At 39.6% G+C, this 16,953-nt stretch overlaps 1 protein-coding gene across 3 annotated transcripts in view; it reads right to left on the bottom strand.

Moving 5' to 3' along the window:
• Nucleotides 1-16,953, bottom strand: part of LOC136884099 (tetratricopeptide repeat protein 27) — a 149,767-nt gene that overhangs the window by 29,330 nt on the left and 103,484 nt on the right. For 2 of the 3 annotated variants that reach the window (XR_010861303.2, XM_067156130.2), the window contains exons 10-12: nt 7,827-8,000; nt 7,036-7,188; nt 4,764-4,925 (exon numbers count right to left, since the gene is read on the bottom strand). Coding sequence is in view for 2 of the 3 variants with exons in the window: in XM_067156130.2 (XP_067012231.2) it covers nt 4,764-4,925; nt 7,036-7,188; nt 7,827-8,000 (489 nt within the window). In the remaining variant the exon portion in view is untranslated. The remainder of the gene's footprint in view (nt 1-4,763; nt 4,926-7,035; nt 7,189-7,826; nt 8,001-16,953) is intronic. The other variant, XM_067156131.2, reaches the window with a different exon arrangement.

Below are 16,953 nucleotides of genomic sequence, written 5' to 3'. Positions count from 1 at the left end.
CGAATTGGATGGCTGGGGCATGTACAACGGATGGAGGAGGGAAGACTTCCAAGGAAAGCACTCACAGGACACCCTGGGGGCAGGAGAAGGAGAGGTCGGCCCCGGATGAGATGGCTGGAGGATGTGGAGACTGATCTGAGGACCGTTGGAGTCAGGAGGTGGCGTAGGCGTGCTGAAGACCGGGATGACTGGAGAGCTGTGGTCAAGGAGGCCAAGGTCCTTAAAGGACCGTAGAGCCATGGAGTAAGTAAGTAAGTAAGTAAGTAAGAAAAAGATAGACAATAATAAGGAATACTAACACGGGAAAACTACTAAATGAATTAGAAAATATTTATATTTATCTGGACAAAACATTTAATAAAGACCACAACCTAAATGACGACATGGAGATTAAGAGTTCTTTATACACATTAATACCTAAGTTATTGAAAACAGTTATCCCAAATCAAAAGAAAATTCTGCATATAATAAAAGTTGCCAATTAGCCCGCCTGGTGGCCATGATCGTTAAGGCGCTGAAGTCTAAAAACGGTCTAACACCGAGGTTAGCCGGTTCGAGTCCCGTTGGTCGAAAAAAATTTCACCATCAGAATGTTGGCCGGCAGGGTAGGGGAGGTGGTGGTATACAATTTCTAATCACTAGATTGCGTGCCAAAAGCCTGGATTAAATTCCAAACCTCTCCGCAGTGCTCATATGGAGTGAGGGCATATGACGCTGTTGATGGTGATTCGTCCGTCGGATGGGGACGTTAAGCCTTGAGCAGACCCCTTGGTGCTATTCGACAGGAGTAGGCTATGTGCCGGCACCGGGTTTCACCCTCTCCCTACTATCATATATCACGTCATTCATTTCATCTCTCATTAACTCCTCTGATGAGGTTGACGTCAGGAAGGGCATCCGGTCATAAAAAAACCGCCACGACAAATTCATCTCACCTCATTGAACTCAAGAAAAAACACCAAATATTCATTCCTAACCTAATTTTCTACAATAGGAACATATGTTTTATACATATTTTATTCTTCAAATCTACCTGGTGGTGAACACGACAATAATATTGACTTTCACCAAAAAGTTAAAAGAAGAGGATCCATTTCAATTCCAGACAAATGCCGATTAAAAAACTTCTCACCAATATAAATATATAATTTTTAGACAATATTGTAAAGTTGTACTACAATAGTTTTAACTTGTGTTTGTAACATTCATGTCAAACTTTTTAATCATGAAAACAAAAATAACTTTTAACATCACAACATCTCATTCCAATTTTATGTGATCAATAATTGTAAAGTCCTAATTGTAATTATTTGTTTTAAGGTTATCCATTGTGCTGATGATGCCCATTAAGAAGGGCGAAACATGTTCATGATCTTTCTATTTTTTGTAATTATTTAACCACAAAATGTGGTATTGTAAGTATTGACTAGGTTAACATTAAACAAATATTTTGTAAATTGTATGTAAATTCTCGGGTGGCGCACGCTTGCCCATAACGTCACCTTTAGAGAAATTCTCGTTTAGCTGCAGTGTTCATTTCCGATCACCCACTAATTTCTCAGGTAATCCCTTTGGAAATGTTTTCCAGCATTCTAAACAGATGGTGGGATGGTTTCCAGCTGTATTCATGAAGTCTCTGGCCTAAAATATGCCGTATCTTCTCTACTTTACATGCACAATCTCTGGCCAGCTGACAAGGTAAACAGAAATGGCAAGCACAAAACGGAAGAGATGTTTGTCTGAAGACAAAATAAGGAACTACATTGAAGATGAATCTCTAAGTGACATTAGTATTTCTGATAGTAGTGATAATGATTCTATTGATTCTTCGGATGATGACCTTTTTATTATTTCTGGTGAAAGTGAAGAAGATATTACATCAGAAGCTAAGGTAAAGTGAAATAGCGTATGGCTTTTAGTGCCGGGATGTGTCCGAGGACTTCGGCTCGCCAAGTGCAGGTCTTGATTTTACGCCCGTAGGCGACCTGCGCGTCATGACGAGGATGAAATGATGATGAAGACGGCACATACACTCAGTCCCCTTGCCAGAGGAATTAACCAATTATGGGTAAAATTCCTGATCCTCCCGGGAATCGAACCCGGGACCCCTGTGACCAAAGGCCAGCATGCTAACCATTTAGCCATGGAGCTGGACAGAAGCTAAGCCGACCACTTTGGTCTGTACTGTTTTTGTTGTGGTTGCTCTCATGTAGCTTCCCAACAGTTTACTTTGTGTCTAGGATGTCCATACCTTTTACAACAACATTGTAAGTTTATATGTATTATTTTCATACATTTACACTTGTTTTTTCTTTTTCTTATTTTACAGTTGATGTCAACAGGGCTACATTTTTAACTCATTTTAACTAATTTTGATGACACACTCATGTGGAATTAAATTTAAATTCTAACACTGATGATGGACCTTAGTGTCCGAAAACCGGTACGACTGATATGACTGTATATAATTAATAATAATAATGAAATAACTACATCAGCACTGTTAATAAGAAATGGCTTTGATATTTTATAATGATTATAATACACCGCTCTTGACACGAAAAAAGAGTCAAGACTGAGAAGAGTTTTTTGGCAACCTCTCCATACCAAGCAAAGATCACTTGGACCTCATTAACTCATCAGGGTACAGGGTGGGATTTACAGCTGGCCAGCTTGCTTCCGAGAACTGAGGCCGTCATGTTTCGTCCCCAACTATATATTGGTCCAGTACTGTATATTTTGGTGCAAACTGTATTACCAACTTTGATTCTACTTAACATATTGTGACAGGCTATAGAATCATTTACTCTGCATTTTTAATTTCTTTTTTATTTTTATTTTTATTTTTACGTGTAAATAAGGATTTAAGGAAAGGAGAAGTTTGCATGAACAGAGCAGACAACATTTCAAATTTTAGTATATAGTGACTAATTTAAAAGGTTTTATTCATTTTAGGGGGCTGTCACACTGGATCGATTGAACGACTGCAATCAACCGACTAAGGAAACATTCCTACAGAGGTCAGTGGCACCAGTCACACAGCATCTATCGTCAGCGATCAACTACAAGGGATGAAGATCAACTGGTTTGTGAAAACAAACGTGTTCGTTTTTCAGTCGCAGTCGTTCGATAATGGCGGACGTATCATTGTGTTCTGTTGATGAAATCGAAACATTAATTTGCCTAGTGTATGAAAACAAAGTGTTGTATAATCCTAGACTCCCTGGATATAGTAATAGGGAGACCGTAAATCTTGTATGGCATTTTATAGCGTCGAGAATTGGACGAAAATTGGTAAGTAATTATTAGATTTATTATGATTACGGTATGAGTAGTGTTATCTTAGATTAATTATTAATAGAATATATTATATGGAATAGATTGGTAAAGAAAGTTACACTAGGAGAAGTAGTAATTGTCATTCTTATAACTTAATTGAAGAAATGTTTGGAAAACATAGCAGTGCTTTCCTAACCTGCATCTTGTACCGTACCTAATGAAATGAACAGTATTGTTCACTTTAATTACAAATAAGTGTATGCCATAAGTACTACATGTATATTTTCTTTGTCACAATATTCTAATTCATTGTTTCAGGAAAAAGTTGTGCCAAAATATGACAAATTCTGAGGGCAGGGTATCGAACTTGGAGAGATAACATTCCCCCTCCCCTCCCAGGTTCTGCTATACATGAAACAAAAAAATAGGTCTACTTCACTGCCCTCAACTTTCTGGAACCCTTCATAGCTGGAAGAAAAGCTCGACTGTCCACGAGAAAGGCTTCTTGAACAATGCGCTTTTTAAATTTAGACGTTATAATAGAAGTAGAATAGAAGTAGAAATGGTATGTTCATTCATCAGCAGATGGACGCGTTACAAGCGAAAGCTGACGGAACCATCAGAATCAGTCTTAAGACGGTCACATAACATATGACATTGACACAAGCCTGGAATGAAACTTCTGGCGATGAGGAACATATGAATTTGGAAAACACCGAGATGAAATAACAATAGTGAAGGGACAGGGAAGGGAACTACCTACGTAAATCCTTAATGGCTGGCAACCAGGTATTACTGGCTATCAATTAAGTCATGTCCAAGGATTCTGTTTGATGTTTTTGGACCGCTGAGGAAGAGAGCATTTGAGCTCTCGAAACAGGTATGTTAGATAATTGAATTATAATAAAATGTAAAGTATTGACAAGGCGGAAAAATGTTTCATAGAAACAGATAGGCCTTGCGGCGACGATGGGATAGAAAGGGCTAGGAGTGGGAGCGCTGTGGCCTTATTTAAGGTACAGCCCCAGCATTTGCTTGGTGTGACCTTATTAAATTGTTGGTGATATTGTTCCACCACTAACCACAAATTCAAACCGCATTGATAGCCATTTCCTTATGAGCGAAAATAATACACCATTACAAAAATGCTTCCCTCTGTCATGAGACCTATTTTCCACTCCGACCTCAAAGCACAATGTTCTTTGCAGTACTAGAAACACACAATGCTGATGCATGAACGGACATGCGAATGAGAGCTGTGCAAAATCCAGTACTGTATATTTTGGTGCATACCATATCTCTATAGGTTTGCTGATTTAATTTAAATCTTCCAACATTTCAATTATTATGTTTACTTCTCAGAAAGCAAAGCTGAACTTTGCAAACCTGAAGTTCTTCATGTAGTCAAATGGCTAAATTCAAAAGGGGATCATTGCCCAGCATTTTGAGTTATAAGCATAGATTAGTATTAATATTGCACTTACCTCTTCAAATTCGCCACAATCTGTGCTCACTACAAGTAGATTGTCCCATACTCGCCAATTCTCATAGTTGCACTTCAGGGCTTCTTGAAGAGCTTTCCAAGCACGTGCCTTGTGACCCGTTTTAACGTAAGCCTTTGCAAGATTATTCCAGGCTTCAAAATTCTGCGAACACCCACATATTTTAGTTAATGATAAAATAAAGAATTGGCATTGTAGCAAAAAGAGACATGGAATGCGAACTTGGAATATGAAGCTGTGACTGCTGGATTGAACATTAATATTCATAAGATGAAGAAGATGAGCATGAACTCGACTACTGAGGTAGGGCTTATACATGATGGACATAGAGATAAACAGATGAATTCCTTTGTGTATTAATGAACAATAATAATGTTATTGGCTTTATGTCCCACAAACAACAGGCAGGGGATGGCGTGTGCATTATTCTACTGCCCCCACCCACAGGGCGAGACGGTGTTTTCTTCTTCTTCTGGTGTTATCCCCCTCATAAAACGTAACGGAGGTGCTGAAGACTATGTTTTCTGGCAGTGGTGGTTATTGTTTTAAGAAGAAGTAAAACCGGATAACCATCCTTTATTAACACTAATCAGAGGGGAAAAAATGGAAGGGATTCGACACTTCAAAAAATGATGGTACCAGCCAAAGACTGCGTTGGTTTTTTTTTTTTTTTTTTTTTTTTTTGCTAGGGGCTTTATGTCGCACCGACACAGATAGGTCTTATGGTAACGATGGGATAGGAAAGGCCTAGGAGTTGGAAGGAAGCGGCCGTGGCCTTAAGGTACAGCCCCAGCATTTGACTTGTGTGAAAAATGGGAAACCACGGAAAGAATCTTCAGGGTTGCCGACAGTGGGATTCGAACCCACTATCTCCCGGATGCAAGCTCACAGCCGCGTGCCTCTATCCGCATGGCCAACTCGCCCGGTGACTATTTTTTCTAGTAGTGGTGGTGGTTTTAAGAAGAAGTAAAACTGGAAGAAGTTTTCTTATCTTGTGTTTTCTGTATCAGTGTTTGCTGTACTGTGGATATCGCTCCAGTGTCGGATGTTTCACTCCCAAGATGATTTCCTCTGCACACATTCACATTTTTCTTTTAGATCTTGCCTTCTATGATCAATTGTATCAGGCTGTATTTATCATTTTGGAAGACGTGACCAAAATAGGCCACTTTCCTGTATTTTGCGAGGTTAGGTCTTCACGATTTCCCGGCATGTGACGTGGTCAACTCATAGGATCTCAAACATTCTGCGCTACATCCACATTTCAAAATGCTGCAGTTAGTTCACTGAAAAAGCTTTCAGTATCCATAAAGCAGCAGCACCAGTAACGTAGGCTGGGCTGAGTGGCTCAGACGGTTGAGGCGCTGGCTTTCTGAACCCAACTTGGCAGGTTTGATCCTGGCTCAGACTGGTGGTATTTGAAGGTGCTCAAATATGTCAGCCTCGGGTTGGTAGATTTAATGGCACGTAAAAGAACTTCTGCGGGATTAAATTCTGGCACCTCAGCGTCTCTGAAAACCATAAAAGTAGTAATAATTTTGTGTGGCTATTTCTAGCCGGGTGCAGCCCTTGTAAGGCAGACCCTCCGATGAAGGTAGGCAGCATCTGCCATGTGTAGGTAACTGCGTGTTACTGTGGTGGAGGATAGTGTTATGATAAAAGTAGTTAGTGGGACGTACAGCCAATAACATTTTTTAAATGTCGTTATGCCCTACTTAGGAGTTTGATTGAACCAACTTATTATTATTATTATTATTATTATTATTATTATTATTATTATTATTATTATTATTATTATTATTATTATTATTATTCTTACCAGCAACGTAATATTTCACGACACACCAACAAGTTTTAAATCGGAGGTCATGGCTGCACACAAGATGTTTTAATTTCTGGTTTTGATTTTTACATCTGTAATAATAATGTTACAGTAATGGAGGCAGAATGAGGTCACATTCAGAGGCTCTACACTCCACGTGAAGTAACTATAATTACGTAAAGTAATTTAAGTCAATTTAGCCAATTGTACAATGAGTGTAGAACAAAATAGTCTATTTCTCTCCTTTGGACATAGCAGACCCGTAAAGATTTCTGGGTACAGTTTCCCATAAAATGTTGGGAGCTAATAACCCAATTTGACCATGGCCTACAAGCCCAGAAAATAATTTCTTCTATATACATAAAAACACCAGCCATAAAAGCCTAAGCCATTATATTAGCCAACTGCACTCTAAAATATGGTTGTTCTTACCTCTGGGTCTAGATTACAGTAACGTCGATATGCAGATGCGCACAAGTCCCAGTCTTCGATCTCAAGGGCAGCATAACCGAGACGTAACCACAGAGCGACCTGGAGACTGTTACAAGCAAGAGACTGCTGCAAATGGGGAATGCTTTCAGCATACTGAAAAAAGGAAGAAATAGTTCTTAAAGCAAGAAGACACACTAAATGACTCCATACATTTCTATGTAATTACCCCATGTGGGTGGGAGCAGTGGAATAACACCCACGGTATCCCCTACCAGTTGTAAGAGGTGATCAAAAGGGGCTCCGGGGGCTCTTAACTTCGGAGCATGGTTTGGCAACCACGGAGCCCTTAGCTGAGTCCTGGCATTGCTTCCACTTACTTGTGCCAGGCTTCTCACTTTTACCTATCCTATCCGACCTCCCTTGGTCAACTCTTGTTCTTTTCCGACCCTGAAGGTATTAGAGCATCCTCGGTTCGATTTCCGGCAGGGTCGGGAATTTTAACATCATTGGTTAATTTCACTGGCGTGGGAGCTGGGTGTATGTGTTGCCTTCATCATGATTTCATCCTGATCATGATGCACCGGTCGCCTACGGGCGTCACATCAAAAGACCTGCACCTGGCGTGCCAAACATTTCCTCGGACACTCCCGGCACTAAAAGTCATACACCATTTCATTACTTCCCCTACTTACTTGCTTCTAAATAAAGAGGAAATGATGAACTATAAAAATCTCAGTCAGCAAGAAAGCTCAAACATCTTCAATAAAAAGAGATATGATCAATATACCAACCTGTTTTCTGCGGAAGTAGAAGAGGCCCCAATGACGCTGAGCTCGACCACTCCGCTGTCCTGACAGTTCCCATGCTGTCTTATAATGGGCAGGGTCGTCTGTTGCATCTCCTAGTAAACACCACAACTTCACAGTTTCCTTCTTTGCCAGTTCCTGCCGGATCACTTCAGCAGCCTACAAGCAATCACAATATCATTCAATACATCTTAAAATGGACAAAATGATTCACGTATGATATTTAACAAGAAAATAAAGATGAAGATACCGAGCGGAGAGGCTGCACGTGTTTATGCGCTTCTACAGTTAAGAAGCCAAGCTCTGCATTCAAGAAGCAGGGGCTCAAACCCCACCATAGGCTGCCCTCAGAGTGTTTTCCTGTGGTTTCCCATTTTCACTTGCAGGCAAATGATGGGACAGCTCCTATTCATAGGCCATCTCTTTACCAGATTTCATTCACTATCATTCATTTCATCTTCATGAGCTCCTCAACTGCGGTTGGCCTCAGGAAGGGCATATGGCTGTAAATACATGCCATATGATTTCATCTCACCTCATCCTCGACCTCGTATCAAGGTTCAGGTGTACAAAAAACATACAGATGAAGTTTGATTTCTTAGGGCCTGTACTATGACAGCCAGATAAAAGTGCGGTTTACATTTATGTGGCAGTTTGCACATTTATCTGGAAGGTCGGTTGAAAACGTGTACTACAACTTTCGTTTATGTGCAATCTGGGAGAATATTCTCAAGGTTAGCTATGCCGAAGGTATATAGGCAGTTAACGCTCTTATCTGGGACTTCGCTCCTATTGGGGACGCTAATGTAAGAATCAAGATGGCTACACATCAAGATGAATCTACATCTGCATGATGCTGTTCGAAATTAAATTGTTACAATGCAATCTGTGTATATATTTATAAAGTATGTCATGCTTCCTGTCCAGCTATCACAGAATTCTTAAAGATTTTCCAAGCTAGCAAGTTGTTGCTACTGAATATATGAGTGGCACATAAGCATCTCAAAAGCAAGCTTCATGGGTAGCCGCGGTCATTAGGGCAACATCGCCTGCTGCTATGCATTTTTTCGTGGGTTCGAGTCCCAATAGTCTAACATTTTCTTTTACCTTCTAAATGTTAGTCGGTAGGGTACTAGAGGTGATAGTACACATTTCTTAATCACTAGAATGCGTGTCAAAAGCGTGGGATCTACTACAAATCTATCCGCGACACACATATGAAGTAAAGGTATACGACGTTGTTCATGGCGATTCATCCGTCGAATGAGGATGTTAAGGAGGTTATATTTCTTTGACTTCATAACAACTTGCTACTAAGTATCTACACTAAAGTGAGATAAATGCTTGCCAGTTACTATTCTCACATTGTATTGAAAAGAAGGAAACTAACTACTTATTCAATGAGCAAACAATAAATTGAATTAATAATAAAATGAATGATACTATGCTGCATCAGTGGCATTAATTACGAATAGAAACTTACAGTACTTTCGCCGTAATGCGCATCCTTGTGAATAGTACTAGACAAAAAAGATACATAACCTGAATCTTAACTTTTGCGTCCAGGTTACATTTCCAGTCTTTTTATTTTCTATAATAGTTTTAGTTTCGTTATATAGTTACTTAATTTTAACATTTCTTCGTATGTGTGGATTTCAGTCCTAATTCTGTTTTTGACCTGAACTTCCACATTATAGCTTAATAAGAGTCTGATATTGGATTCTAGTAATACAATTTCAAAAGGAATAGAGCTAAACAAACGAAAACACCATGGAACACGTATACCACCACGCTAAATTTCACTATATTTTCAGTAACCTTATTACCAATCCAATAAAAATGTTACTACATCTTCCGCATTACAATACCGTCGTTAAAATCCGTTGGTAGTACGCAAGAAAATATTTAACTTCTAGTTTGCAAAACTGCAGCCTACGTACCTGGCTGTTTATCTGACAGTCGTAGTACAGACCCTTAATGTATCAGATATATGAATAAAAATTTCTCAAATTTTTTTTTTTTTTTTTTTTCTCAGATTTGGTCCAGATAAAATCCTGCCATTTCAGTGTTTCTTAAAACTTCCAGCAGTCGAATGGATGTCAAGGCAACACAGTAAACCCTATTCTTACAATGATAAAGCAACACCCTCAGTCCCAGTCACTCCGCTAACCTGTGGTCCCTGCATCCCGGCTATTTTCAGAGTCTACTGGCAGTTACTTCATGCATGAAACATATCTTTTATATTTTCAAAAACCTTTCGCAAATAAGCATGAAATGCATATATATATAAAACTGTTCCTACTCATAGTGTTTGAAAATAGAGGCGTGGCCATAAGTTCATCCCAGCTCCAATATAAACACAAGTGTGGTTTCTTGAGTTACCCTGTTATTATCCATAAGCCTATAAATATCTTCTGTTCCCCAACAGGTACGTCTCTCCATTTCAGATTTTTTGGAGATGTAGCCGTTTGCGGATTTTGTCTATATTATTTGTTAGTTTCTTCAGCTAACTTTTGAAACCATTCGTCAGTCATGAAAAGAGCAGCAAATTGTAGAAATGATGAAGGTCCTGCAACCTGGCATTTAACCCCTGTATTAATACTGAAGGTTTAACTTGAGGTGCTGTGTCCTGAGTGGGTTTAAAAAATGGTTCAGCACTACGATTTAAAGATATATCAACACCATTTGCAGTTTCATTGTCATCACTACACTCAGGAATATTTGCACTCGTACTAGGAATAGGATGAGCACCTCTGCTTTCGTTTCGTGGCTTTCTTCTCTCTTCAGGTCATCACTGCTAGTAATAAAATCATTCAGAGATTCACAATCTAACTCTCCACTAAACTCAGAATCACTATTCGCTAATATTTCATGTATTTCTTCTTGAGCGAGCAATTCATAAACATTCCGAATGGGCCCCGCCATCTTTACCAATCAGTTACTCAAACCGCATGGATTAAAATGATCTTGTATAGCAGGGGTGGCCACTAACCTTAATTTTTGGAGCTGCAAATTTAGGAGTAAATTTAGGAGACAAAATTGGAAGCATGTTCAGAAAATGGTTTATAAAAAGAAGACATGTTTTTCATTTTATAACCAATGAAGGAACATTCATTTTCTACACTACACAGAACATTATTGTTCAGGTACACATCAAGGAACGAGATTTTACTTTTGAGAAGTGCTTCTTCGAGTGTTCATTTTTGCTGCTAGTTTTTTGAAATCTGGCTGATAAGATTTGAACTGTTGGTGTGTTTTGGCATTTGAGCGAATACAGTTCACAATTTTTAGAACTACCTGCATAATATGGGGGTACTGAAAATATTTTGCTGCTAAATGTTCTCTGTGAATAAAACAATGTACAGGTAGGAAAACAGGAAATGATGTGTCGGTGTTTAAAAGCCCAATAAGCCCTTGTTTCGTGCCAGTCAGTGATGGTGCACCATCAGTAACAATGCTGACAATATTACTGACAAGCACTGAGTTTTACAGAAAAACACCATCCAGGGCTTCTTTAATGTCACAACCACGAGTAGTATCCTTCAAAGAAACCAGGTATTAAGGTTCGTCCACCACCTCCAAGTCCTTTGACACATAACTCACAAATATGGCTAGTTGTGGTTTATCTGATATCAGTAGACTCGTCCAGAGCCAGACTTACTGCTGAGCACTCGCTTAGATTTTTTTGTAAATTATTTAAAATATCCGCACTGATAACAGAAACTCACCTCTCTATTGTGTGTCTAGCAGTGGCCATTTCGTTGATCAGTTTCTTATTTTCGGGTTCTAAAACAGAAATAACTTGTGCCATGTTCTTCTTAATAAACTCCCCCTCTGTGCAAGGCTTTTTTGCTTTTGCAATATTAAAAGCCAAGATGAAGCCAGCTTTGGTTGTCAAATCTGCTTCCTTGGTAAAAATTGACATAGTCTTACTCTGACCATGAAGTTTTTCCTTTAGTGATTTCAGTTTGGTTTTCCTTAACTGAGAGCCAACAGGAAAATCTTTATTGAAACCGCTGTGGTTAGTGTCATGATGGCATTTTAGATTACTGGCCTTGAACTGTGACGAAGTTATTTGACACAAAATACACAGTGGCTTACCGTTTTATTTTACAAAAAGAAATTCTTCCTCCCAGTCGGTATTACAAGCTCTATTCTCCCCTTCATATTTACGCTTCTTACACAGCATCGTAACTGTTCAGACACCAGGCCACAACTGTACTCAAACAGCACACAACTGCACACAGGAAAGTATCGGCACTCATTACTGCCTACACGTGAACACAACTGGCTTCACCTCATGACACTCACTCACTGACCTACAGCACTAATTACGTTAAGCTGCACATCGCTGCTACTGACTGTTCCTGGCTGTGAGATGTTGTTCCTTTCTATTAATTATATCAATTAATTTTACTCTAAGCTTGGTGTCAAGAGCCGCACGAGACTGACTCAAGAGCCGCATGTGGCTTGCGAGCCTCGTTGTGGCCGGCCCGTTTATATAGCAACACAGTGCCGGTAATATCGGAAAAAAAAGAGAGAGAGAATGTCTTAGGATAACTTTAACATTCAGCTTCAAGTAACAATACTGCCTATGCTATCTACTGTCTGCAAAAAGAATTATCACTCTCTGAGCTGAAACGTGCGCTATATCGAGAAAAGCCGATTGTGAGCCCTTCGTAGAGTCAGCTATCCATCGGCATAACTCGACAGCAGGACTGAATGTGTTACTATTATTGGGGGACTTTTATCACAGGTATTATTTATCTTTTAAAACAGGATTTTTTTTAAACTTCAATTTTTAAATAATGTTGAAAGGGACAAAATCTAAGAGGGCTGAATGTCAGATGGGGGAAATAAATTTTCAAGTATTTAGGATGAGTATTCTTCCTGAGTGGTAGTATACTACATGAAACTGAATGAAGATGCAGCAAAGCTGCTGCAATCAATGATATTTGTAAGAAAGAAATCTGCTCTTGGACAAAACCATCTTTATGTCTGTCTGTTTTCAAACCAATTTTGCTGTATTGGAATGAAAGCTGGGTGGAGTCGGGATACCTTATTCATATATTGGATGTACCAAACATGAAAGTAGCAAAGATTGTTGGTACAAATAGGTGGGAACAATGGCAGCAGGGTACTTGCAATGAGGAGATAAAAGGGTGAATGAGGAGTCAACTTGACGGATGAAGCTGAACACACACACTGGCTTCACTGGTGCGGACATGTGAGGCAAATGGAGGGGGACAGATTACCTAGGAGAATAATGGACTCGGCCCAGGAGGGTAAGAGAAGCAGAGGGAGAGCAAGGTGTTGATGTTTAGACTAAGTTTTTAATGATTTAATTATAAGAGGACTGGAACTAAAAGAGGCTACAGAGTTAGTTGCAAATGGAAGATTATAGAGTCACTTGGGTTCTATAAACAAAACTTTGAAAGATAATATCTGGAAACTCTTATCAGCGCTGGATGGCAGAAAATGTGCAAGAAATTACTCTAACCAGCAAGATTCAGAAACCACTTGTTGAACAGATTTGCGAGTGGAAATTGCATGCTTGAGGCATGATTTCTCTGAAAATGACTGAAAACAGCTTCAAGGAAACAGGGATCTCGAGTACATTAGATGACGGTGAAGATGACTTGCAATGGAGAGAAGCATGGAACCAACAGCAGCAACGACAAATAACAGTCGCTGTTAGCTGAGATAAGGGGTCCTTTTGCCAGTATGCCATTTCATAATGATATGATCAGTTTCTTAGTTATTTCAATCCTACTTCATTTCAGGTGCTATTACCAATTTGTAATGGGAGATTTTCAGTATACATATGTTCCACATGCCTTAAGTACCATCTGTTTGACTTGTAAACAAATATGATTAAATAAGTTAATCTGATGTAGAATGATGTAAACTTTAATCAGATGTTTTTCCCCCATACTTTATGTACCTAAGTTTGTAATATTTTTGTTATATCTTTCGTGTATTAAAACGCCACGATTAATTTAGGCACGTGAAATTTTACCTATATTATAAGTCTCAAAAAGTGTGTGAATTACTCAAGAAAATATGGTATGTATGTATGTATGTATGTAAATGTTTTTGTAAATACATATACAGTGTATAAGAAACTGGAAGAGGGCAGAAAAGATCTAGGAACCTGCCATCCCCTTCTACCACCAATAGTATGGTACTGCACACATTAAGGTCATACGATTGCTAAACGAAGCAAGGGGAACCATGAAGAAGAACTTCATCACCTTCTGCCGGTGTTTCGATATAGATTTATCTTTGATCCAGACTGTAGTCCTACCGGGCGAGTTGGCCATGCAGTGAGGGGCGCACAGCTGTGAGCTTGCATCCGGGAGATAGTGGGTTCGAACCCCACTGTCGGCAGCCCTGAAGATGGTTTTCCGTGGTTTCCCATTTTCACACCAGACAAATGCTGGGGCTGTACCTTAATTAAGGCCACGGCCGCTTCCTTCCGACTCCTAGCCTTTCCTATCCCATCGCCGCCATAAGACCTCCGTGTCGGTGCAACGTAAAGCAAATTCTATAAAAGACTGTAGTCCTGGCAGCCTTGAAAAGATCACTGCCCTTACTCCAAAATCATTTGTATTCATAGTACTACCAGCTATATCCGAAATAGATATGTGATTTTATTACGTTTTTTTTTGTTTTTTTTTTTTTGCTCACACCGATGCAGATACGGCGGCGATGGGATAGGAAAGGGCTGGGAATGGGAAGAAAGCAACCATGACCATAAGGTACAGCCCTAGCCATCATTTTCCTGCTATGAAAATGGGAAGCCACAGAAAACCATGGGTGCCAACAGTGGGGTTCAAACCCGCTATCATCTCCCAAATGCAAGCTGATAGCTATGTGACCCAAACCATGCAGCTACTTGCTCGGTATAACAGTTGAAAGTTCTACTGTATAAGTTCTCATGCAAATTACCTCAGTGGACTTGGTATACTTAGTCATTTCTAGCAGCCTCCTTCTGAGGGAAATGTTTATTCATCTTGTGAATTAAGGCCCGGTTTCATCAACACATGTTAGTACTTAACAAGGTGTTAAATCATTTTAACATACGATTTAAGAAAATTTGCGTTTCATCAACAACTGTTAACATTAACAAATGTTAAACTGCATATTAAAGTTAACATCAGCCATTTCCAATGTTAAATGGCTAACATTAGCATTTAGCAACCTGTTCCAAAATGGCTGCTGTGAATCTCGCTTTCGATGCGGAATTGCTCTATTTAGATCTTTTACAAAACAATCCTGATCGAAGAAGAGTTCAGCGATGTAATGACTTGAAAATTTGATGGATGCGGAATTTCTTCATAGATACAGGTTATCGAAAATAGTCGTTGCTAAGGTTGTTGACAAAATTCGAGTGAGGTTAGAATATCTTACGAAGATAAACTTAACCTCTTTCTCCAATGTTGCAGGTACTGATAATATTACAATTTTTTGCTACTGGTTATTTTCACATAATGGTTGGAGACAATACTGGGATTTCTAAAGCCACTGTTAGTAGAGTTGTTTGACGAATGTCTGCAGCAATAGCATCCATGAGAAGGAGGCATATAACATTACATTCCCTTCAGCAGAAGAGCGTCAGCAAATAATCCGCGACTTCTATGAAATAAGCCGTTTTCCTAGTGTTCTAGGTGCAATAGATTACACACATGTAAGAATCCAATCACCTGGAGGCAATTGGGCCAAAATATTGTACCCGGATGAGATAGGCTCTAGCTTTCATGATTTGATTTTGATACGAGAAATACAAATATACAGGAATATTAAATTGAATACAGTGTCAGTTTTGTGTGGACGGGAGAATTTCAACATAGCCAGCCGTGATCGCGACAAGCCGTCGCCACAGTTAAGCTTGTCATTATGGGGAGAAGGTTTCCTGGTCAAAAGATAAGAGGATTAAATCTAGAGCTCACAACAACAGAATAATGACTACGAGGAAGTGAAAGAGTATATATTTCGCACCAAGGGCGAGCAGGTGTATCACCAATACCGAGAATGTGACGTACCAGTTTTTCCACTGCCTCAAGGCATTTGGTGTTGTCAGGTTGCAAGGAAGAGATTTTAAACTAACCGATGCGGTGTTGACCAATAGAAAAATTTATCATAGGCCCGCAGATAAACTAACATAAGAAAAACTCAGAGTGAACTCCAGTTAGCTTCTCTGATAACAGTAATTAAATTATTCCAACCACATAATTGAATAGAGGGGATTTTTGTGATATCATTCCCATGTTGATTAAATGTAATCGTAATAAATTAAAATAATGAATTCGTGGAAATGACCCACGCTATCTCGCCATTGGTCAAGATGAGCACACCATCAGGGACGCCGAGTTAGCGCGCGAAAGGTGGAGGACAGGAATTAAGTGATATTTCCATGATCACCGAACGATATGAGTTCAGAATACGACACATGAATGTGTATCGCCAGTTTATTAAGTGGGATAAAGCAAGAAATCCAAATCCACCTGCATATGCCGATTTAGGATAACCAACCCCCCTCCCCAGGAAATGACCGCGGATGACCCCGGCGGGAAACCATGTCGTCCATAAATAACCAGTAGTGGGACCTCACAGTATCCAGTTCTTACCAGTCACCAGTCGTGTCAGTCGTATGAAGTAGTTGAGACTCTGACACGTTGACTCTGTAAGTCAGTACCTCGGGACGTATTTGAAGTCAGTTAGAGCTGAAAGTGAGTGAGTTGTTAGGAGAATGAAGACGAACAGTGAGATTATCCATAGTACCGAGTGTAAATAATCAGTACAACTGTATGTTGAATTTAATAAATGTCATGTGATTAAATAATAAATAATTAACGGAACGCCGATAGTACCTTTGGAAGGCAGTGTGCGGAGCCTGAAGTAAATACCTCAAGATAGACGGTGAATAACTATCCGAGCAGGGAACTATAGGAGCTAGGCGATTATCAAGACGGCTTAGAAATAAACCACGAAGTGCCGGTTGAAGACGCGATACGCGCCGGTTCAAATGAACGACACTTTGTCGTAATGTGTCATGACGTGTGTTTCGGGCTTATATGAAGAAAATATCGTGCGAGTGTCAGGGGTTTAG

This window comes from Anabrus simplex, chromosome 12 (genome assembly GCF_040414725.1).
Source record: "Anabrus simplex isolate iqAnaSimp1 chromosome 12, ASM4041472v1, whole genome shotgun sequence".
In the NCBI taxonomy this organism is placed as follows: domain Eukaryota; kingdom Metazoa; phylum Arthropoda; class Insecta; order Orthoptera; family Tettigoniidae; genus Anabrus; species Anabrus simplex.
This window is presented reverse-complemented; position numbering and strand designations above follow the sequence as displayed.